We start from the raw sequence: 25,316 nt of genomic DNA on the forward strand, positions 1-25,316 counted from the left end.
TCTGGTCAGCAGGAGGAGGCAAAGAGCACCACAGCAGAGCTGCATATATAGCTCCTCCCTTCCCTCCCACCCCAGTCATTCTCTTTGCCTGTGTTAGTGTTAGGAAGAGGTAAAGTGAGGTGTTAGTTCAGACTCTTTAATCAAGAGTTTATTTTTTTTTAAATGGTACCAGTGTTGTGCTATTTTACTTAGTGTGTAGCCGTATTCCTTGTCAGCCTCTAGAGTAGAGCCAAATAGGTGGTTTTAAAGCAACGGGAACTGGAAGGGATTCTCTCTGCGCCTCCCAGTATGTGTGCTGCCCTTCACATGATGGTCTTAGTATATTTTAACTAAGACCCTGTATGTCTCCACAGCTCTACAGGAGGGAACTGCAGGACCTCTTGAATGTGGAAGATCATGCTGTCCATCAACTTTCAGGTACGTGCAGCTTTTATATTCTGGGACACTCTTAACTCAGAAACAGGGCTGTAATTAGTCCTAACTGTATGGGGATTAATCCTTGTGTTTACTGTATGTTAAACCGTACTCTGCATGGGTATGATGTTTGAAAGAATACAAGTGTCATGTAGTGGGACTGATTCAGAGAAAATGAAAGGCTCCTAATGTGATACGTTTATTCCGAGGCTGTTTATGACGCTGGGGACTGATTTTGGAGCTGAGGCTCAATAATGGCTGTGTTCAATGTTTTACTGACAATGTGTTTTAACTGCTATGAGCAGTACTAAGTGGCGATCGTAGTTTTAGATTTTAGGTGCGGTCGCTTATTTTGTTTTCTTCCCGGCCATACTTTCCTTGCCGGAGGTCCTCTTACTGATTGCCGCCCACGAGGGGTGGGGTTAGTCTTTGTGCGCTTCAGACCGGAAGCGTCTAGGAGCTGCGCATATTCTTCCTACGGAGCTCGGAAGTGGACGTTGCTTCCAGGCGCTTATTGAGACCGCATGGTTGTAGCTCAAAGCAGGCAGTCTTAAGCGCCGGGGAGTTTTTGCAATCTGTGTCAGTGTGTTGTGGGGGCAGGTAGGTGCTGCAGCGGAGCTGTGGCGAGGTGCACTGGTGTTTAATGTTCAAGTTTATTTTTCCAACATTCTCCCTAAGTACTGGATACGTTGTAAAGCATAAATTGGGATTTTGTCTAGAGCATAGCACTCTTTGATGTAAAATTTAAATAAGGATTTATTTTTAAAAAAAAATAGTGTTATTTTGTTTTTGTAGATTATACTTATTAGTACCATAATCATACTTGTACATATGGGATTATGGATCTTCAAAGAGTTACATGTTCATTATGTTTGAATGCAGATGTTGAACCCCCTGTTACTTTTTGTCCTTCATGCACTGAAAGGACTTTACAGTTTAGAGAACACATTTTCTTTAATAAAAGTATGTCTCAAGCGGATGCTGCTCAGGATTCTACTGAAGAGGTTCTAAAGAGTATACTGAAGAGTATGCCGCAATTTTCTCCCCAAGCGTCACAGCCATTACCGCTCACTCAAGCGACGCCTTGTTCTTCAACGGCGTCTGCAGCGTTCACCCTGAAGGATATTGCTACAGTGATGTCGTCTACTCTTTCAGAGGCGTTAGGTGCTTTGCCAATACTGCAAGGCAAGCGCAGTGGGAAAGAGACCCATGTGGTCCAACCGACTTCTGATGCTTTGGCAATTTCAGATGTACTCTACCAGGTCTCTGAATTGGGGGTATGGAAGCTCTGTCTGAAGGGGAACTTTCTGACTCAGGAAGTGCATTGCCCCTGGCGGATTCGGACGTGATGTCCTTCAGATTTAAGCTTGAACACCTCCGTCTGTTACTCCGGGAGGTTTTGTTGACTCTGGATGACTGTGATCCAATTGTGGTCCCTCCAGAGAAGCTGAGTAAGATGGACAAATATTTAGAGGTACCTTCTTATTCTGACGTCTTCCCTGTTCCTAAGAGGACTTCAGAAATTGTTGCCAAGGAATGGGGGAGGCCGGGTATCCCGTTCTCCCCTTCTCCTATTTTCAAGAAAATGTACCCTATTGCTGATGCTATTCGGCATTCTTGGCAGACGGTGCCTAAGGTGGAAGGAGCTATATCCACTTTGGCTATGCGGACTACTATTCCTATTGAGGATAGTTGTGCTTTCAAAGACCCTATGGATAAAAAAACTGGAGGGTCTTCTCAAGAAGATCTATGTTCATCAGGGGTTGTGATATCAACCGGCGGCCTGCATTGTTACAGTTACGACTGCTGCGGCTTTTTGGTTTGATGCCTTAGAAGAATCTCTTAAGACTGAGACTTCTTTGGAAGAAATACAAGATAGAATTAAAGCCCTTAAGTTAGCTAATTCTTTTGTTACAGATGCGACCTTTTAGATTACCAAATTGGCGGCTAAGAGTTCAGGATTTTCCATCTTAGCCCGCAGAGCTTTATGGTTAAAATCTTGGTCTGTGGATGTATCATCTAAATCTAAGCTTTTGGCTATTCCTTACAAGGGGAAGGCCTTGTTTGGGCCTGACTTGAAGGAGATTATTTCTGACATCACGAGAGGCAAGGGTCACCTCCTACCTCAGGGTAAAAAGTCCAAACAAAGAGGGCGACCGAGTAATTTTCATTCCTTTCGAAATTTCAAGGCAGTGCCCTCTTCCCCTTCCACTAAACAGGAAGACTCACAAGCCAAGTCCACTTGGAGACCCAACCAGTCTTGGAACAAAGGTAAACAATCCAAGAAGACAACTGCTGCTACCAAGACAGCATGAAGGGTCGGCCCCCGATCCGGGACCGGATCTGGTAGGGGGCAGACTTACTCACTTTATCCAGGCTTGGATAAGAGACGTTCAGGATCCCTGGACACTAGAAATTGTGTCTCAGGGGTATCAGTTGGAGTTCAAAAATTCCTTCCCCAGAGGAAGGTTTCTTCTACGATTATCTGTAGACCAGATAAAAAGAGAAGCGTTCTTACGGTGTGTAAGAGATCTCTCCTCCATGGGAGTAATATGTCCCGTTCCAATACAGGGACAGGGGTTTTATTCAAATCTCTTTGTAGTTCCCAAAAAAGAGGGAACGTTCCGACCTATTTTAGACCTCAAGAGTCTAAACAAGTTTCTCAGACTTCCATCCTTCAAGATGGAAACTATTCGTACCATTCTTCCATTAATCCAGGAGGGTCAATTTATTACTACCGTGGATTTAAAGGATGCATTTATTCATGTTCCTATCCACAGAGATCATCACAAGTTCCTAAGGTTTGCCTTTCTGAACAAACATTTTCAGTTTGTGGCCCTTCCTTTCGGTCTGGCCACGGCACCCAGGATCTTCACAAAGGTTTTGGGGTCTCTGCTGGCGGTTCTAAGACCGTGGGGCATTGCAGTAGCGCCTTATCTTGACGATATTCTGATCCAGGCGTCTTATCAACTGGCAAAGTCTCATACCGAAATTGTTCTGTCCTTTGAGGACTCGTGGGTGGAAGGTAAATCTGCAAAAGAGTTTGCTAGTTCCACAAACAAGGGTTCCTTCCTTGGGAACTCTAATCGACTCTCTGTCCATGAAGATCTTTTTGACGGACGTCAGAAAGTTAGATTCTGGATACCTGCCGATCCCTTCAGTCCAATCCTCGGCCGTCAGTGACTCAGTGCATGGAGGCCATTGGATTGATGGTGGCGGCAATGGACGACATTCCGTTTGCTCGTTTTCATCTCAGACCTCTACAACTGAGCATGCTCAGAGAGTGGAATGGAGATTATGCAAATTTGTATCCTCAAATAGATCTGGATCAGGAGACAAAGGACTCTATGGTGGTTGTCACCGGATCATCTGTCCTAAGGGACGTGCTTCCGCAGACCCTCATGGGTGATAGTGACAACGGACGCCAGCCTGATAGGATGGGGAGCAGTCTGGAACTACCTGAAGGCTCAGGGTGTGTGAACTCTATCGGAGTCTCTACTTCCCATCAATATTCTGGAGTTGAGAGCAATATTCAATGCGCTTCAGGCTTGGCCTCAGTTGGCTTTGGCCAAATTCATCAGATTCCAGTCGGACACACTCAAGATATGGCGTAAATATCTTTATTGGTGCGAATCCAAGGGCTACTCATGGAGTAGAGTTAGGATTCCTAGGATTTTGTCTTTTCTCCAAGATGGTTTGGAAAAAGGGTTGTCTGCAAGTTCCTTAAAGGGACAGATTTCTGCTTTGTCTATTTTACTACACAAGCGTCTGGCAGATGTTCCAGATGTTCAATCTTTTTGTCAGGCTCTGACTAGAATCAGGCCTTTATTTAGACCAATTGCTCCTCCTTGGAGTTTGAATTTAGTTCTTAATGTTCTTCAAGGGGTTCCGTTTGAACCTATGCATTCCATAGATATTAAGTTATTATCTTGGAAAGTTTTATTTTTGGTTGCTATTTCTTCTGCTCGCAGAGTTTCTGAGCTTTCAGCATTACATTGTGATTCTCCTTATCTTATTTTCTATTCTAATAAGGTGGTGTTACGTACTAAACCTGGTTTTGTTCCTAAGGTTGTTTCTACTAAGACTATTAATTAGGAAATTGTTGTTCCTTCCTTGTGCCCGAACCCTTCTAAGAAGGAGCGGCTGCTACATAATTTGGGCGTGTTCCATGCCTTGAAGTTCTACTTAAAGACGACTAAGGATTTTCGACAATCGTCTTCCTTGTTTGTCGTTTTTTCAGGGAAACGTAGGGGTCAGAAAGCTACGGCTACCTCTCTCTTTTTGGCTGAAGAGTATCATCCGTTTGGCATATGAGACTGCTGGACAGCAGCCTCCTGAAAGAATTACGGATCATTCCACTAGGGCGGTGGCTTCTTCATGGGCATTCAAAAATGATGCATCTGTTGAACAGATTTGCAAAGCTGCGACTTGGTCGTCTCTTCAGAATTTTTCCAAATTTTACAAATTCGATACTTTTGCCTCGTGTGAGGCTGTTTTTGGGAGGAAAGTTCTCCAAGCAGTGGTGCCTTCCTTTTAGGTTTCCTGTCTTGTCCCTCCCGTTTCCTGTCTTGTATCCCACAAGTAAGGATGAAATCCGTGGACTCATCGTATCTTGTAAAAGAAAAGGAAAATTTATTCTTACCTGATAAATTTGTTTCTTTTACGATACGATGAGTCCACGGCCCACCCTGTTTTTATAAGACAGGTCTTTAATTTGTTAAACTTCACCTCTGCACCTTGGCTTTTCCTTTCTCTTTCTAACTTCGGTCGAATGACTGGAGTGGGAGGGAAGGGAGGAGCTATATATAAAGCTCTGCTGTGGTGCTCTTTGCCTCCTCCTGCTGACCAGGAGGCGATATCCCACAAGTAAGGATGAGATCCGTGGACTCATCGTATCGTAAAAGAAACAAATTTATCAGGTAAGAATAAATTTTCCTTTTTCATTAAATTTCGCTGGCAAAATTAGGCTCGTGAGGGCGCAAAATTTCAAAGTTTATTGCGTCATTCTTGGCGCGAGATTTTTTTTGGCGCAAAGGTACGTCCCATAACGCAAATTCGTCCTTTCCAGCGTCTTGGTTGACGCTGAGTTCTTTGCACAAGGTTGCGTCTTCAACGACGCAAGTGTGTCATTTCCGGATGTTAGCGCCAAAAAATTGCGTTGTGCGACATACTTGGCCCCAAACATTTTCATGATTTAAAAACTCCATTTCTATATGCCTCTTGCCTTTTTCTATGTCAGAGGGCTATGCTGTTTGCATTTTTTTCCCATTCTTGAAACTGCCATATAAGGAAATTGATAATTTCTCCAACATAGGTGTGTCCGGTCCACGGCGTCATCCTTACTTGTGGGATATTCTCTTCCCCAACAGGAAATGGCAAAGAGCCCAGCAAAGCTGGTCACATGATCCCTCCTAGGCTCCGCCTTCCCCAGTCATTCTGTTTGCCGTTGCACAGGCAACATCTCCACGGAGATGGCTCAGAGTTTTTTGGTGTTTTTTTTCGTATTCCCCTCTGGGCTTGGTTGGGTCTCAGCAAAGCAGATACCAGGGACTGTATAGGGGTTAAATGTAAAAACGGCTCCGGTTCCGTTATTTTAAGAGTTAAAGCTTTCAAATTTGGTGTGCAATACTTTTAAGGCTTTATGACACTGTGGTGAAATTTTGGTGAATTTTGAACATTTCCTTCATACTTTTGCGTATATTCAGTAAAAAAGTGTGTTCAGTTTAAAATTTAAAGAGACAGTAACGGTTTTATTTTAAAACGTTTTTTGTGCTTTGTTATCAAGTTTATGCCTATTAACATGTCTGAACTATCAGATAGACGATGTTCTGTATGTTCGGAAGCCAAGGTTCCTATCCATTTAAATATATGTGATGAATGTGACAAACAAAGTAGGGACAATGATGCCACTGATAATAATGTTGCCCAAAATGATTCCTTAAGTGAGGGGAGTAAGCATGGTACTGCATCATCCCCTTCTATGTCTACACCAGTCTTGCCCACTCAGGAGGCCCCTAGTGCATCTAGTGCGCCAATCCTCCTTACTATGCAACAATTAACGGCTGTAATGGATAATTCTATTAAAAACATTTTAGCCAAAATGCCCACTTATCAGCGAAAGCGCGACTGCTCTGTTTTAGATACTGAAGAGCATGAGGACGCTGATGATAATGGTTCTGACATGCCCTTACACCAGTCTGAAGGGGCTATGGAGGTTTTGTCTGAGGGAGAAATTTCAGATTCAGGAAAAATTTCTCAACAAGCTGAACCTGACGTTATTACATTTAAATTTAAATTGGAACATCTCCGCGCTCTGCTTAAGGAGGTGTTATCTTCTCTGGATGATTGTGACAATTTGGTCATTCCAGAGAAATTATGTAAGATGAACAGGTTCCTAGAGGTCCCGGTGCCCCCCGAAGCTTTTCCTATACCCAAGCGGGTGGCGGACATTGTAAATAAAGAATGGGAAAGGCCCGGCATACCTTTTGTCCCTCCCCCTATATTTAAGAAATTATTTCCTATGGTCGACCCCAGGAAGGACTTATGGCAGACAGTCCCCAAGGTCGAGAGGGCGGTTTCTACTCTAAACAAACGCACCACTATCCCTATAGAAGATAGTTGTGCTTTTAAAGATCCTATGGATAAAAAATTAGAGGGTTTGCTTAAAAAGATGTTTGTTCAGCAAGGTTACCTTCTACAACCAATTTCATGCATTGTTCCTGTCACTACAGCAGCGTGTTTCTGGTTCGAGGAACTAGAAAAGTCGCTCAATCAAGCATCCTCTTATGAGGAGGTTATGGACAGAGTTCAAGCACTTAAGTTGGCTAACTCTTTTACCTTAGACGCCACTTTGCAATTAGCTAGATTAGCGGCGAAAAATTCAGGTTTTGCTATTGTGGCGCGCAGAGCGCTTTGGCTGAAGTCTTGGTCAGCGGATGTGTCATCCAAGAACAGATTGCTTAACATCCCTTTCAAGGGGAAAACGCTGTTTGGCCCTGACTTGAAAGAGATTATTTCAGACATCACTGGGGGAAAGGGCCACGCCCTTCCTCAGGATAGGTCTTTTAAGGCTAAAAATAAAACAAATTTTCGTCCCTTTCGCAGAAACGGACCAGCCTCAAATTCTACATCCTCTAAGCAAGAGGGTAATTCTTCTCAAACCAAGCCAGCCTGGAGACCGATGCAAGGCTGGAACAAAGGTAAGCAGGCCAAGAAGCCCGCTACCGCTACCAAGACAGCATGAGATGCTGGCCCCCGATCCGGGACTGGATCTGGTGGGGGGCAGACTCTCTCTCTTCGCTCAGGCTTGGGCAAGAGATGTTCAGGATCCTTGGGCGCTAGAAATAGTTTCTCAAGGTTATCTCCTGGAATTCAAGGAACTACCCCCAAGGGGAAGGTTCCACAGGTCTCAATTGTCTTAAGACCAAATAAAAAGACAGGCATTCTTACATTGTGTAGAAGACCTGTTAAAAATGGGAGTGATTCATCCTGTTCCATTAGAACAAGGGATGGGGTTTTACTCCAATCTGTTCATAGTTCCCAAAAAAGAGGGAACATTCAGGCCAATTTTGGATCTCAAGATCCTAAACAAATTTCTCAAGGTCCCATCGTTCAAGATGGAAACCATTCGGACAATTCTTCCTACCATCCAGGAAGGTCAATTCATGACCACGGTGGATTTAAAGGATGCGTATCTACATATTCCTATCCACAAGGAACATCATCGGTTCCTAAGATTCGCCTTTCTGGACAAGCATTACCAGTTTGTGGCACTTCCATTCGGACTAGCCACTGCTCCAAGAATTTTCACAAAGGTACTAGGGTCCCTTCTAGCGGTGCTAAGGCCAAGGGGCATTGCAGTAGTACCCTACTTGGACGACATACTGATTCAAGCGTCGTCTCTACCTCAAGCAAAGGTTCATACGGACATTGTCCTAGCCTTTCTCAGATCTCACGGGTGGAAAGTGAACGTAGAAAAAAGTTCTCTATTCCCGTCAACAAGAGTTCCCTTCTTGGGAACAATAATAGACTCCTTGGAAATGAAGATTTTTCTGACAGAAGCCAGAAAATCAAAACTTCTAAGCTCTTGTCAAGTACTTCATTCTGTTCTTCTTCCTTCCATTGCGCAGTGCATGGAAGTAATAGGTTTGATGGTTGCGGCAATGGACATAGTTCCTTTTGCGCGAATTCATCTAAGACCATTACAACTGTGCATGCTCAGACAGTGGAATGGGGATTATACAGATTTGTCCCCGACGATCCAAGTAGATCAGAGGACCAGAGATTCACTCCGTTGGTGGCTGACCCTGGACAACCTGTCCCAAGGGATGAGCTTCAGAAGACCAGAGTGGGTCATTGTAACGACCGACGCCAGCCTGGTGGGCTGGGGCGCGGTCTGGAAACACCTGAAAGCTCAGGGTCTATGGTCTCGGGAAGAATCTCTTCTCCCGATAAACATTCTGGAACTGAGAGCGATATTCAATGCTCTCAAGGCTTGGCCTCAACTAGCAAAGGCCAAATTCATAAGGTTTCAATCAGACAACATGACGACTGTTGCATATATCAACCATCAGGGGGGAACAAGGAGTTCCCTGGCGATGGAAGAAGTGACCAAAGTAATTCAATGGGCGGAGCTTCACTCCTGCCACTTGTCTGCAATCCACATCCCAGGAGTGGAAAATTGGGAAGCGGATTTTCTGAGTCGTCAGACATTTCATCCGGGGGAGTGGGAACTCCATCCGGAAATCTTTGCCCAAATAACTCAATTATGGGGCTTTCCAGACATGGATCTGATGGCGTCTCGTCAGAACTTCAAGGTTCCTTGCTACGGGTCCAGATCCAGGGATCCCAAGGCGACTCTAGTAGATGCACTAGTAGCGCCCTGGACCTTCAACCTAGCTTATGTGTTCCCACCGTTTCCTCTCATTCCCAGGCTGGTAGCCAGGATCAATCAGGAGAGGGCTTCGGTGATCTTGATAGCTCCTGCGTGGCCACGCAGAACTTGGTATGCAGACCTGGTGAATATGTCATCGGCTCCACCATGGAAGCTACCGTTGAGACGGGACCTTCTTGTTCAAGGTCCATTCGAACATCCGAATCTGGTTTCCCTCCAACTGACTGCTTGGAGATTGAACGCTTAATTTTATCAAAGCGTGGGTTCTCAGATTCTGTCATTGATACTCTTATTCAGGCTAGAAAGCCTGTAACTAGAAAAATTTACCATAAAGTATGGAAAAAATATATCTGTTGGTGCGAATCAAAAGGATTCCCATGGAACAGGGTAAAAATTCCTAAGATTCTATCCTTTCTACAAGAGGGTTTGGAGAAAGGATTATCTGCAAGTTCTTTGAAGGGACAGATTTCTGCTTTATCTGTTTTACTTCACAAGAAGCTGGCGGCTGTGCCAGATGTTCAGGCTTTTGTTCAGGCTCTGGTTAGAATCAAGCCTGTCTACAAACCTTTGACTCCTCCTTGGAGTCTCAATTTAGTTCTTTCAGTTCTTCAAGGGGTTCCGTTTGAACCCTTACATTCCGTAGATATTAAGTTATTATCTTGGAAAGTTTTGTTTTTGGTTGCAATTTCTTCTGCTAGAAGAGTTTCAGAGTTATCTGCTCTGCAGTGTTCTCCTCCTTATCTGGTGTTCCATGCAGATAAGGTGGTTTTGCGTACTAAACCTGGTTTTCTTCCGAAAGTTGTTTCTAACAAAAATATTAACCAGGAGATAGTTGTGCCTTCTTTGTGTCCGAATCCAGTTTCAAAGAAGGAACGTTTGTTGCACAATTTGGATGTAGTTCGTGCTCTAAAGTTCTATTTAGAGGCTACAAAGGATTTCAGACAAACATCTTCCTTGTTTGTTGTTTATTCTGGTAAAAGGAGAGGTCAAAAAGCAACTTCTACCTCTCTCTCTTTTTGGCTTAAAAGCATCATCAGATTGGCTTATGAGACTGCCGGACGGCAGCCTCCTGAAAGAATCACAGCTCATTCCACTAGGGCTGTGGCTTCCACATGGGCCTTCAAGAACGAGGCTTCTGTTGATCAGATATGTAAGGCAGCGACTTGGTCTTCACTGCACACTTTTACCAAATTTTACAAATTTGATACTTTTGCTTCTTCTGAGGCTATTTTTGGGAGAAAGGTTTTGCAAGCCGTGGTGCCTTCCATCTAGGTGACCTGATTTGCTCCCTCCCATCATCCGTGTCCTAAAGCTTTGGTATTGGTTCCCACAAGTAAGGATGACGCCGTGGACCGGACACACCTATGTTGGAGAAAACAGAATTTATGTTTACCTGATAAATTACTTTCTCCAACGGTGTGTCCGGTCCACGGCCCGCCCTGGTTTTTTAATCAGGTCTGATGATTTATTTTCTCTAACTACAGTCACCACGGTATCATATGAATTCTCCTATGCAAATATTCCTCCTTTACGTCGGTCGAATGACTGGGGAAGGCGGAGCCTAGGAGGGATCATGTGACCAGCTTTGCTGGGCTCTTTGCCATTTCCTGTTGGGGAAGAGAATATCCCACAAGTAAGGATGACGCCGTGGATCGGACACACCGTTGGAGAAAGTAATTTATCAGGTAAACATAAATTCTGTTTTTGCTTTATATGTTTTTTTTCTCTTACATTTGCAAGATGTCTCAATCTGATCTTCTCTCAGAAATCACTGCATTTGTTGTAAATTTGTGGAGATTATATCTCCAGCTGTGGTATGTAATAGTTGTCATGATAAGCTTGTACATGCAGAGAATGTGTCCATCAGTAATAGTACAATGCCTGTTGTTCCTTCAACATCTAATGTACATGATATACCTGTGAATATAAAAGATTTTATTGCTGATGGGATTCAGAAGGCTTTATCCGCCATCCCGCCTTCTAATAAATGTAAAAGGTCTTTTAAAACTTCTCATAAAGTTGATGAGATTTCAAATGACCGACAACATACTGAATTATCCTCCTCTGATAAGGATATATCTGATTCAGAAGATCCTTCCTCAGATATTGACATTGACAAATCTACTTATTAATTTAAAATGTGTATTCGTTCCTTGTTAAGAGGTGTTGATTACATTGGATATTGAGGGAACTAGTCCTCTTGATATTAAAACTAGTAGACGTTTAAATTCTGTTTAAAAACCTCCTGTGGTTACTTCAGAGGTTTTTCCTGTTCCTGATGCTATTTCTTTCATGTAATTAGCAAGAGTCCATGAGCTAGTGACGTATGGGATATACATTCCTACCAGGAGGGGCAAAGTTTCCCAAACCTCAAAATGCCTATAAATACACCCCTCACCACACCCACAATTCAGTTTTACAAACTTTGCCTCCCATGGAGGTGGTGAAGTAAGTTTGTTCTAGATTCTACGTTGATATGCGCTTTGTAGCAGGCTGAAGCCCGGTTTTCCTCTCAGAGTGCAGTGAATGTCAGAGGGATGTGAAGAGAGTATTGCCTATTTGAATACAATGGTCTTCCTCTAGGGGATCTATTTCATAGGTTCTCTGTTATCGGTCGTAGAGATTTCTTCTCCTACCTCCCTTTTCAGATTGACGATATACTCTTATATACCATTACCTCTACTGATTCTCGTTTCAGTACTGGTTTGGCTATCTACTATATGTAGATGAGTGTCCTGGGGTAAGTAAGTCTTATTTCTATTTATGACACTCAAAGCTATGGTGGGCACTTTATATGTAAAGTTCTAAATATATGTGTTTAAACTTATATTTGCCATGATTCAGGATATTCAGTATTCCTTCATTCAGACTGTCGGTTTCATTTTGGGAAAATGCATATAAATTTCATTTTTCTTACCTTCAATTTTCAATTGACTTTTTTTTAAAAATTGCGGGCTGTTAGGCTCGCGGGTGCAGAAAATGCTTCTATTTATTGTGTCATAGTTGGCGCCGGAAGTTTTTTCGTAATTTCGTCATTTTTGACGTATGTGTATTGCGGACGTTTTTTTTGCGCCAAAAAATATGGGTGTCATTTTTGGCGCCAAAATGTGTGGGCGTCATTCTTGGGGCCAGTTTTTTCACATTATTTCAGTCTCACTTTTCAGTTGCTTCTGGTTTTCTAGAAGCTTGTTTCATTTTGCATTTTTTCCCATTCCTGAAACTGCCATTTAAGGAATTTGATAATTTTGCTTTATATGTTGATTTTTCTTTTACATATTGCAAGATGTCACTACCTGACCCTGGATCAGAATCTACTTCTGGAAAAGCGCTGCCTGATGTCAGTTCTAACAAAGCTAAGTGCATTTGTTGTAAACTTTTGGTAACTGTTCCTCCGGCTGTTTGTGATAGTTGTCATGATAAGCTATCAAAAGCAGATAGTATTTCCATTAGTAATAATCCATTACCTGTTGTTGTTCCTTCAGCATCTAATGTTTAGGATGTTCCTGTTAATGTTAAAGAATTTGTTTCTAAATCTATTCGGAAGGCTCTGTCTGTTATTCCTCCTTCTACTAAACGTAAGAGGTCTTTTAAATCTTCACATATTTCAGATGAATTTTTAAATGACCACCATCATTCTGACTTATCTTTTTCTGATGTGGATCTATCTGATTCAGAAGATTCTACCTCAGATATTGACCCTGATAAATCTTCATATTTATTTAAGATGGAGTTTATTCGTTCTTCACTTAAGGAAGTGTTGCTTGCTTTAGATATGGAGGAGTCTAGTCCTCTTAATATTAAAACTACTAAGCGTTTAAATGCAGTTTTTAAACCTCATGTAGTTATTCCAGAGGTTTTTCCGGTTCCTGATGCTATTTCAGAAGTAATTTCTAGGGAATGGAATAGTCTGGGTACTTCATTTACTCCTTCTCCAAGGTTTAAGAAATTGTACCCTTTGCCATCTGATAGATTAGAGTTTTGGGATAAAATCCCCAAAGTTGATGGGGCTATTTCTACTCTTGCTAAACGTACTACTATTTCTACGGCAGATAGTACTTTGTTTAAAGATCCTTTAGATAGGAAGCTTGAATCCTTTCTACGGAAGTCTTATTTATGTTCAGGTAATCTTCTGAGACCTGCTATTCCTTTGGCTGATGTTGCTGCAGCTTCAACTTTCTGGTTGGAGGCTTTAGCGTAACAAGTGTCAAACCATAATGCTTATAGCAAACTTCTTCAACATGCTAATAACTTCATTTGTGATGCCATTTTCGATATCATTAGAATTGATGTCAGGTATATGTCTTTAGCTATTTTAGCTAGAAGAGCTTTATGGCTTAAGTCTTGGAATGCAGATATGACTTCTAAGTCAACATTGCTTTCTCTTTCTTTCCAAGGTAATAAATGATTTGGTTCTCAGTTAGACTCAATAATTTCAACGGTTACTGGGGGAAGGGAGCCTTTTTACCTCAGGATAAAGAAATTTAAAGGTATATATAGGGCTGCTAATCGTTTTCATTCCTTTCGTCAGATTAAGGAACAAAAGCCTGACACTTCCTCTAAAGGAACATTTTCCGTTCGGAAACCTTCTCCAGTCTGGAATAAATCCAAGCCTTTCAGAAAGTCAAAACCAGCTCCCAAATCCGCATGAAGGTGCGGCCCTCATTCCAGCTCAGCTGGTAGGGGGCAGGTTACGATTTTTCAAAGATGTTTGGATCCATTCGATTCAAAGTCTTTGGATTCAGAACATTGTTTCACAAGGGTACAGAATAGGTTTCAGGGTAAGACCGCCTGTGAGAAGATAATTTCTTTCACGCATTCCAGTAAACCCAGTGAAGGCTCAAGCGTTTCTGAAATGTGTTTCAGATCTGGAGTCAGCTGGGGTAATTATGCCAGTTCCAGTTCTGGAACGGGGCCTGGGGTTTTACTCAAATCTGTTCATTGTACCAAAGAAGGAGAATTCCTTCAGACCAGTTCTGGATCTAAAAATATTGAATTGTTATGTAAGGATACCAACATTCAAAATGGTGACTATAAGGACTATTCTGCCTTTTGTTCAGCAAGGACATTATATGTCCACAATAGACTTACAGGATGCATATCTTCATATTCCAATTCATCCGGATCACTATCAGTTCCTGAGATTCTCTTTTCTAGACAAGCATTACCAGTTTGTTGCTCTTCCTTTTGGCCTAGCTACAGCTCCAAGGATCTTTTCGAAGGTTCTCGGTGCCCTTCTCTCTGTAATCAGGGAGCAGGTTATTGCGGTATTTCCTTATTTGGACGATATCTTGGTACTTGCTCAGTCTTTACATTCTGCAGAATCTCATACGAATCAACTTGTGTTGTTTCTTCAAAGACATGGTTGGAGGATCAATTTACCAAAGAGTTCCTTGATTCTTCATACAAAGGTAACCTTTTTGGGTTTCCAAATAGATTCAGTGTCCATGACTTTGTCTCTTACAGAAAAGAGACGTCTGAAATTGGTTTCAGCTTGTCGAAACCTTCAGTCTCAATTTTTCCCTTCGGTAGCTTTGTGCATGGAAATTTTAGGTCTCATGACTGCTGCATCGGACGCAATCCCTTTCTCTCGTTTTCACATGAGACCTCTCCAGTTTTGTATGCTGAACCAATGGTGCAGGGATTATACAAAGATATCACAATTAATATCCTGGTGGTTGGATCACCATCTCTTAGTTCAAGGGGCCTCTTTTGTTCGTCCAATCTGGACTGTGATCTTAACAGATGCAAGTCTTTAAGTTTGGGTTGCTGTATGGGGATCTCTGACAGCGCAGGGGGTTTGGGAATCTCAGGAGGCGAGATTACCAATCAATATTTTGGAACTCCGTGCGATTTTCAGAGCTCTTCAGTTCTGGCCTCTTCTGAAGAGAGAATCGTTTATTTGTTTTCAGACAGACAATGTCACAACAGTGGCATATGTCAATCATCAAGGGGGGGACTCACAGTCCTCAGGCTATGAAAGAAGTATCTCGGATACTTGTATGGGCGGAATCCAGCTCCTGTCTAATTTCTGCGATTCACATCCCAGGTATAGACAATTGGGAAGCAGATTATCTCAGTCGCCAGATGTTACATCCGGGCAAATGGTCTCTTCACCCAGAGGTATTTCTTCAGATTGTTCAAATCTGGGGGCTTCCAGAAATAGATCTGATGGCATCTCATCTAAACAAGAGACTTCCCAGGTATCTGTCCAGATCCAGGGATCCTCAGGCGGAAGCGGTGGACGCGTTGTCACTTCCTTGGAATTATCAACCTGCTTATATCTTTCTAGTTCTTCTTCCAAGAGTGATTTCCAAAATCCTAATAGAGCGTTCGTTTGTTCTGCTGGTGGCTCCAGCATGGCCGCACAGGTTTTGGTATGCAGATCTCGTTCGGATGGCAAGTTGCCAACCTTGGACACTTCCGTTAAGGCCAGACCTTCTATCTCAAGGCCCATTTCTCTTGTTAAGTGTAGTCAGTCCACGGGTCATCCATTACTTATGGGATTATATCTCCTTCCCAACAGGAAGTTGCAAGAGGATCACCCAAGCAGAGCTGCTATATAGCTCCTCCCCTCACATGTCATATCCAGTCATTCTCTTGCAACTCAACATAGATAGGTCATTGTGAGAGGTCTGTGGTGTTTTTTAAACTTAGTTTATGTCTTCAATCAAAAGTTTGTTATTTTAAATGGCACCGGAGTGTGCTGTTTGTTCTCAGGCAGTATTAGAAGAAGAATCTGCCTGCGTTTTCTATGAGCTTAGCAGAAGTAACTAAGATCCACTGGCTGTTTCTCGCACATTCTGAGGAGTGAGGTAACTTCAGAAAGGGGAATAGCATGCGGGGCCCCCCTGCAAACGAGGTATGTGCAGTAAATTATTTTTCTAAGGAATGGAATTCCTAGAAAATACTGCTGTTACCAATGTAATGTAAGTACAGCCTTGAATGCAGTGGTAGCGACTGGTATTAGGCTGATGAGTGTACGTGCACTGAAGTATTTTTCTAGGGAATGGAATTTGTCTAAGAAAATACTGTTAATGCTGAAGTAATGTTTGAGCCTTAACTGCAGTAAAAGCGACTGGTAACAGGCTTATTAATAACACTTCATAATCTTTTAATGTTCAAAACGTTTACTGGCATGTTAATCGTTTTTTGTGTGGTACTTGGTGATAAAACTTATTGGGGCATGATTTTTCCACATGGCTAACGTTTATTTCTGCATACAAACAGTTAACTGAGATTTCCCACTGTTGTAATATGAGTGGGAGGGGCCTATTTTAGCGTTTTTTTGCGCAGTAAAAATTCAGTCACAGTCTTCCTACTTCATCCTCCATGATACAGGACGTCCCTAGAGAGCTCAGGGGTCTTCAAAATTCATTTTGAGGGAGGTAATCAGTCACAGCAGACCTGTGACAGTGTGTTTGACTGTGATAAAAACGTTATTTGTTAAATTGATATCCGTTTTTGGGTATTAAGGGGTTAATCATCCATTTGCTGGTGGGTGCAATCCTTTGCTAATTTAATACATTTACTGTGAAATTTTGGTTGCTATAACTGATTTGGTTCATTGTTATTTCAACTGTGACAGCTTTTTGTGCTTCTTAAAGGCGCAGTAGCGTTTTTTATATTGCTTGTAAATTTATTTGAAAGTATTTTCCAAGCTTGCTAGTCTCATTCCTAGTCTGTTTAAACATGTCTGACACAGATGAATCTGTTTGTTCACTATGTTTGAAGGCCAATGTGGAGCCCCATAGAAATTTGTGTACTAAATGCATTGATGTCACTTTAAATAAAAGTCAATCTTTACATGTAAAGAAATTATCACCAGACAACGAGGGGGAAGTTATGCCGACTAACTCTCCTCACGTGTCAGTACCTTCGCCTCCCGCTCAGGAGGTGCGTGATATTGTGGCGCCAAGTACATCAGAGAGGCCCATACAAATCACTTTGCAAGACATGGCTACTGTTATGACCAAAGTATTATCTAAATTGCCAGAATTAAGAGGCAAGCGCTATTGCTCGGGGCTAAGGACAGAGCAAGCTGATGATGGGAGAGCCATGTCTGATACTGCGTCACAATTTGCAGATCATGAGGACGGAGAGCTTCATTCTGTGGGTGACGGATCTGATCCAGGGAGACTGGATTCAGAGATTTCTAATTTTAAATTTAAGCTTGAAAACCTCCGCGTACTGCTAGGGGAGGTATTAGCAGCTCTGAATGATTGTAACATTGGTTGCAATTCCAGAGAAATTATGTAGGCTGGATAGATACTATGCGGCATCGGTGTGTACTGACGTTTTTCCTATACCTAAGAGGCTTACAGAGATTATTAGCAAGGAGTGGGATAGGCCCGGTGTGCCCTTTTCCCCCCCTCCTATATTTAGGAAAATGTTTCCAATAGACGCCACCACACGGGACTTATGGCAGACGGTCCCTAAGGTGGAGGGAGCAGTTTCTACGTTGGCTAAGCGTACCACTATCCCGGTGGAGGATAGTTGTGCTTTTTCAGATCCAATGGATAAAAAATTAGGTTACCTTAAGAAAATTTTTGTTCAACAAGGTTTTATCTTACAGCCCATTGCATGCATTGCACCTGTCACTGCTGCTGCGGCATTCTGGTTTGAGGCCCTGGAAGAGGCCATTCGCACAGCTCCATTGGATGAAATTATGAACAAGCTTAAAGCACTTAAGCTAGCTAACGCATTTGTTTCTGATGCTGTTGTACATTTAACCAAATTAACGGCTAAGAACTCTGGTTTCGCCATCCAAGCGCGCAGAGCGCTATGGCTTAAATAATGGTCAGCTGACGTGACTTCTAAATCTAAATTGCTTAATATTCCTTTCAAAGGGCAGACCTTATTCGGGCCCGGCTTGAAAGAAATTATTGCTGACATTACTGGGGGTAAGGGTCATACTCTTCCTCAGGACAAGGCCAAATCAAAGGCCAAACAGTCTAATTTTCGTGCCTTTCGTAACTTCAAGGCAGGAGCAGCATCAACTTCCTCCGCTCCAAAACAGGAAGGAACTGTTGCTCGTTACAGACAGGGCTGGAAAGCTAACCAGTCCTGGAACAAGGGCAAGCAGGCCAGAAAGCCTGCTTCTGCCCCTAAGACAGCATGAAGAGAGGGCCCCCTATCTGGAAACGGATCTAGTGGGGGGCAGACTATCTCTCTTCGCCCAGGCTTGGGCAAGAGATGTCCAGGATCCCTGGGCATTGGAGATCATATCTCAGGGATATCTTCTGGACTTCAAAGATTCTCCTCCACAAGGGAGATTTCATCTTTCAAGGTTATCAGCAAACCAAATAAAGAAAGAGGCGTTTCTACGCTGTGTACAAGACCTCTTATTAATGGGGGTGATCCACCCAGTTCCGCGGATGGAACAAGGGCAAGGTTTTTACTCAAATCTGTGGTCCCCAAGAAAGAGGGAACCTTCAGACCAATCTTGGACCTAAAGATCTTAAACAAATTCCTAAGAGTTCCATCATTCAAAATGGAAACTATTCGAACCATCCTACCCATGATCCAAGAGGGTCAATACATGACCACAGTGGACTTAAAGGATGCCTACCTTCACATACCGATTCACAAAGATCATTATCGGTACCTAAGATTTGCCTTTCTAGACAGGCATTACCAGTTTGTAGCTACGGCCCCGAGAATCTTTACAAAGGTTCTGGGCTCTCTTCTGGCGGTACTAAGACCGCGAGGCATAGCGGTGGCTCCGTACCTAGACGACATTCTGATACAAGCGTCAAGTTTTCAAATTGCCAAGTCTCACACAGAGATAGTTCTGGCGTTTCTGAGGTCGCATGGGTGAAAGGTGAACGTGGAAAAGAGTTCTCTATTACCACTCACAAGGGTTCCCTTCCTAGGGACTCTTATAGATTCTATAGAGATGAAAATTTACCTGACGGAGTCCAGGTTATTAAAGCTTCAAAATACTTGCCGTGCCCTTCATTCCATTCCACACCTGTCAGTAGCTCAGTGCATGGAAGTAATCGGCTTAATGGTTGCGGCAATGGACATAGTACCATTTGCGCGCCTGCATCTCAGACCACTGCAATTGTGCATGCTCAGTCAGTGGAATGGGGATTACTCAGATTTGTCCCCTCTACTAAATCTGAATCAAGAGACCAGAGATTCTCTTCTATGGTGGCTTTCTCGGCCCCATCTGTCCAAAGGGATGACCTTTCGCAGGCCAGATTGGACGATTGTAACAACAGACGCCAGCCTTCTAGTTTGGGGCGCAGTCTGGAATTCCCTGAAGGCTCAGGGATCATGGACTCAGGAGGAGAAACTCCTCCCAATAAATATTCTGGAGTTAAGAGCAATATTCAATGCTCTTCTAGCTTGGCCTCAGTTAGCAACTCTGAGGTTCATCAGATTTCAGTCGGACAACATCACGACTGTGGCTTACATCAACCATCAAGGGGGAACCAGGAGTTCCCTGGCGATGTTGGAAGTCTCAAAGATAATTCACTGGGCAGAGTCTCACTCTTGCCACCTGTCAGCGATCTACATCCCAGGCGTGGAGAACTGGGAGGCGGATTTTCTAAGTCGCCAGACTTTTCATCCTGGGGGAGTGGGAACTTCATCCGGAGGTCTTCCCTCAACTGATTCATCGTTGGGGCAAACCAGATCTGGATCTCATGGCGTCTCGCCAGAACGCCAAGCTTCCTTGTTACGGATCCAGATACAGGGACCCGGGAGCGGCGCTGATAGATGCTCTGACAGCCCCTTGGGTCTTCAACATGGCTTATGTGTTTCCACCATTCCCGATGCTGCCTCGACTGATTGCCAAGATCAAACAGGAGAGAGCATCAGTGATTTTGGTAGCGCCTGCGTGGCCACGCAGGACCTGGTATGCAGACCTTGTGGACATGTCGTCCTGTCCACCATGGTCTCTGCCTCTGAGGCAGGACCTTCTAATTCAGGGTCCTTTCAACCATCCAAATCTAATTTCTCTGAGACTGACTGCATGGAGATTGAACGCTTGATTCTATCAAAGCGTGGCTTCTCGGAGTCGGTTATTGATACTTTAATACAGGCTCGGAAACCTGTTACCAGAAAAATTTACCATAAGATATGGCGTAAATATTTATATTGGTGCGAATCCAAGAGTTACTCATGGAGTAAGGTTAGGATTCCTAGGATATTGTCTTTTCTACAAGAGGATTTAGAAAAGGGCTTATCTGCTAGTTCGTTAAAGGGACAGATTTCGGCTCTGTCTATTCTTCTACACAAACGTCTGGCAGAAGTTCCAGATGTTCAGGCTTTGGCTAGCATTAAGCCTGTGTTTAAGACTGTTGCTCCGCCGTGGAGCTTATACTTAGTTCTTAACGTTTTGCAAGGTGTTCCATTTGAACCCCTTCATTCCATTGATATCAAGCTGTTATCTTGGAAAGTTCTGTTTTTGATGGCCATTTCCTCGGCTTGAAGAGTCTCTGAGTTATCTGCCTTACATTGTGATTCTCCTTATCTAATTTTTCATTCAGACAAGGTAGTTCTGCGTACTAAACCTGGGTTCTTACCTAAGGTAGTCTCTAACAGGAATATCAATCAAGAGATTGTTGTTCCATCTTTGTGTCCTAACCCTTCTTCAAAGAAGGAACGACTTTTGCATAATCTGGACGTTGTCCGTGCCCTGAAGTTCTATTTGCAGGCAACTAAAGATTTTCGTCAAACTTCTCTGTTTGTCGTTTACTCTGGACAGAGGAGAGGTCAAAAGGCTTCGGCTACCTCTCTCTCCTTTTGGCTTCGTAGCATAATACGTTTAGCCTATGAGACTGCTGGACAGCAGCCTCCTGAAAGAATTACAGCTCATTCCACTAGAGCTGTGGCTTCCACCTGGGCCTTTAAGAATGAGGCCTCTGTTGAACAGATTTGCAAGGCTGCAACTTGGTCTTCACTTCACACTTTTTCGAAATTTTACAAATTTGACACTTTTGCTTCTTCGGAGGCTATTTTTGGGAGAAAGGTTCTTCAGGCAGTGGTTCCTTCCGTTTAAAGTTCCTGCCTTGTCCCTCCCATCATCCGTGTACTTTTGCTTTGGTATTGGTATCCCATAATTAATGGATGACCCGTGGACTGACTACACTTAACAAGAGAAAACATAATTTATGCTTACCTGATAAATTTATTTCTCGTGTAGTCAGTCCACGGCCCGCCCTGTCTTTAAGGCAGGTTTAAATTTTAATTAAACTCCAGTCACCACTGCACCCTATGGTTTCGCCTTTCTCATCTTGTTTCGGTCGAATGACTGGATTTGACATGTGAGGGGAGGAGCTATATAGCAGCTCTGCTTGGGTGATCCTCTTGCAACTTCCTGTTGGGAAGGAGATATAATCCCATAAGTAATGGATGACCCGTGGACTGACTACACTACAAGAGAAATAAATTTATCAGATAAGCATAAATTATGTTTTTTCCATCAGGATCTCAAATCATTAAATTTGAAAGTATGGAGATTGAACGCTTGATACTTAGTCATAGAGGTTTCTCTAATTCAGTGATTAATACTATGTTACAGGCTCGTAAATCTATGTCTAGGAAGATCTATTACCGAATCTGGAAGACTTACATTTCTTGGTGTTCTTCACATAAATTTTCTTGGCATTCTTTTAGAATTCCTAGAATTTTACAATTTCTTCAAGATGGTTTTGATAAGGGTTTGTCTGCAAGTTCCTTGAAAGGTCAAATCTCTGCTCTTTCGGTTCTTTTTCACAGAAAGATTGCTAATCATCCTGATATTCTGTGTTTTGTACAGGCTTTGGTTCGAATCCGAATCAAGCCTGTCATTAAGTCAATTTCTCCTCCTTGGAGTCTCAATTTGAACCGTTTGAACCTATGCATTCTCTGGATATTAAATTACTTTCCTGGAAAGTTCTGTTCCTTTTGGCCATCTCTTCTGCTAGAAGAGTTTCTGAATTATCTGCTCTTTCTTGTGAATCTCCTTTTCTGATTTTTCATCAGGATAAGGCGGTGTTGCGGACTTCATTTAAATTTTTACCTAAAGTTGTGAATTCTAACAACATTAGTAGAGAAATTGTGGTCCCTTCATTGTGTCCTAATGCTAAGAATTCTCTGGAGAGATCTTTACATTCTTTGGATGTAGTTAGAGCTTTGAAATATTATGTAGAAGCTACTAAAGATTTCTGAAAGACTTCTAGTCTATTTGTTATCTTTTCTGGTTCTAGGAAAGATCAGAAGGCTTCTGCCATTTCTTTGGCATCTTGGTTAAAGTCTTTGATTCATCATGCTTATGTGGAGTCTGGTAAATCCCCGCCTCAAAGGATTACGGCTCATTCTACTAGGTCAGTTTCTACTTCCTGGGCTTTTAGGAATGAAGCTTCTGTTGATCAGATTTGCAAAGCAGCAACTTGGTTTTCTTTGCATACCTTTACTAAATTCTACCGTTTTTTGATGTTTTCTCTTCTTCTGAAGCAGTTTTTGGTAGAAAAGTACTTCAGGCAGCCGTTTCAGTTTGATTCTTCTGCTTATAATTTCAGTTTTTTTCATTATAAGATTAAAACTTTTTGATTTGGGTTGTGGATTATTTTTCAGCGGAATTGGCTGTCTTTATTTTATCCCTCCCTCTCTAGTGACTCTTGCGTGGAAGTTCCACATCTTGGGTATCTGCTATCCCATACGTCACTAGCTCATGGACTCTTGCTAATTACATGAAAGAAAACATAATTTATGTAAGAACTTACCTGATAAATTCATTTCTTTCATTTTAGCAAGAGTCCATGAGGCCCACCCTTTTTGTGGTGGTTATGAGTTTTTTGTATAAGCACAATTATTCCAATTCCTTATTTTTGATGCTTTCGCTCCTTTCACCCTACTTCTTGGCTATTCGTTAAACTGAATTGTAGGTGTGTTGAGGGGTGTATTTATAGGCATTTTAAGGTTTGGGAAACTTTGCCCCTCCTGGTAGGAATGTATATCCCATACGTCACTAGCTCATGGACTCTTGCTAATATGAAAAAAATGAATTTATATGGTAAGTTCTTACATAAATTATGTTTTCTGATATGATGTCTAAGGAATGGAATAGGCCTGGTACTTCTTTTATTCCTTCTTCAAGGTTTAAAAAATCGTATCCTTTGCCAGCAGTTAGATTGGAGTTTTGGGAAAAGATCCCCAAAGTTGATGGGGCTATTTCTACTCTTGCTAAACGTACTACTATTCCTATGGAATATAGTACTTCTTTTAAAGACCCTTTAGATAGGAAACTTGAATCTTATCTAAGGAAAGCTTATTTATATTATGGCTATTTTCTCAGGCTTGCCATTTCTATGACTGATGTTGCAGCTGCATCAACTTTTTGGTTGGAAAGTCTAGCGCAGCAGGAAATTGATCCTGACTTGTCTAGCATTGTTCGCTTGCTTCAACATGCTAATCATTTTATCTGTGATGCCATTTTTGATACCATCATAATTGATGTTAACTCTATGTCTTTAGCTAGCTATTTTAGCTAGAAGAGCTTTGTGACTCAAATATTGGAATGCTGACATGGTATCTAACAGGCCCATTTATCAAGGTCCGTATGGAGCTTGAAGGGCCGTGTTTCTGGCGAGTCTTTAGACTCGCCAGAAACACAACTTATGAAGCAGCGGTCAAAAGACCGCTGCTCCATAACCCTGTCCGCCTGCTCTGAACAGGCGGACAGGAATCGCCAGACATCAACCCGATCGAATACGATCGGGTTGATTGACAGCTCCCTGCTGGCGGCCGATTGGCCGCGAGTCAGCAGGGGGCGGCGTTGCACCAGCAGCTCTTGTGAGCTGCTGGTGCAATGTTAAATGCGGAGAGCGTATTGCTCTCCGCATTTAGCGAGGTCTTGCGGACCTGATCCGCAGTGTCGGATCAGGTCCGCAAGACCTTTGATAAATGGGCCTGTAAGTCTAGATTACTATCTCTTTCTTTCCAAGGTAATAAGTTATTTGGTTCTCAGTTGTATTCGATTATTTCAACTGTCGCTGGTGGGGAAGGGAGTTTTTTTGACTCAGGATAAAAGACCTAAGAGTAAATCTATAAAGCTTCTAACCGTTTACGTTCCTTTCAACAAAATAAAGAACAGAAACCTAATCCTTCCCCCAAAGAATCTGGTTCCAATTGGAAACCACCTTCAATTTGGAATAAATCCAGACCGTTTAAGAAACCAAAGCCAGTCCCAAAGTCTGCATGAAGGTGCGGCAGTCATTCCAGCTCAGCTGGTTGGGGGCAGATTAAGATTTTTCCAAAACATTTGGGCAGATTCTGTCCAAAATCAATGGATTCAGAGTATTGTGTCTCAAGGGTACCGAATAGGTTTCAGAGTTTGACCTCCTGTGAGAGGATTTTTTCTCTCACGCATCCCAGCAAATCCAGTAAAGGCTCAGGCTTTTCTGAAGTGTGTTTCAGACCTGGAGTTTTCAGGGGTAATCATACCAGTTCCGTTTCAGGAACAGGGTCTGGGTTTTTTTTTTTTTTTTTTTTTTTTTTTAAATTTTGAAAAAGCTTTATTGAAAGTTAACAAAATACAATTCACAAATAAAGATGACAGCGTATCACAGTATTCAGTGTCACATTATGAGAAGTACGTGTATCATAGGAATCTGTTAAGTAAGACATTCAACGTAACACATATATATGGTCATAAGAAGATTAAATGAAGTGAAAACGACAAACATCCTTATCAAATTAAAGTATGACGTTCATCAGGAGCTTCGATGTTCGTCCTAAGAAGAAGAAACGAAAAGAAAAAGGGATCCAGATAAGGTGGAGAGAAGAGTAAGAAAGGGGGAAGGGGGGTTTCATCTTGGGACGAGGGAGGGGGGAGATGAGAGAAAGGGGGGGGGAAAAAAAAAAAAAGGGAAATATAGTAGGGTATAGTATACAAATCTCTATATTGGTGCGGGAATAACTGAAAAGTCTAAAATTTATCTAATTGATGGTCTCCAAAGTTCTTTCATATATTCATGAACTTCGGCCCTGTCCTCTCTCAGATATCTAAATCTCTCTAATG

General features: G+C 42.5%; 1 protein-coding gene across 1 annotated transcript in view; it reads left to right on the top strand.

The window, feature by feature from the left end:
• Positions 1-25,316, top strand: part of ATG14 (autophagy related 14) — a 151,292-nt gene that overhangs the window by 109,851 nt on the left and 16,125 nt on the right. The window contains 1 exon segment of the mRNA XM_053697335.1: positions 6,367-6,396. Coding sequence (XP_053553310.1) covers positions 6,367-6,396 — 30 coding nt within the window.

Source organism: Bombina bombina, chromosome 1, assembly GCF_027579735.1.
Source record: "Bombina bombina isolate aBomBom1 chromosome 1, aBomBom1.pri, whole genome shotgun sequence".
NCBI lineage: Eukaryota > Metazoa > Chordata > Amphibia > Anura > Bombinatoridae > Bombina > Bombina bombina.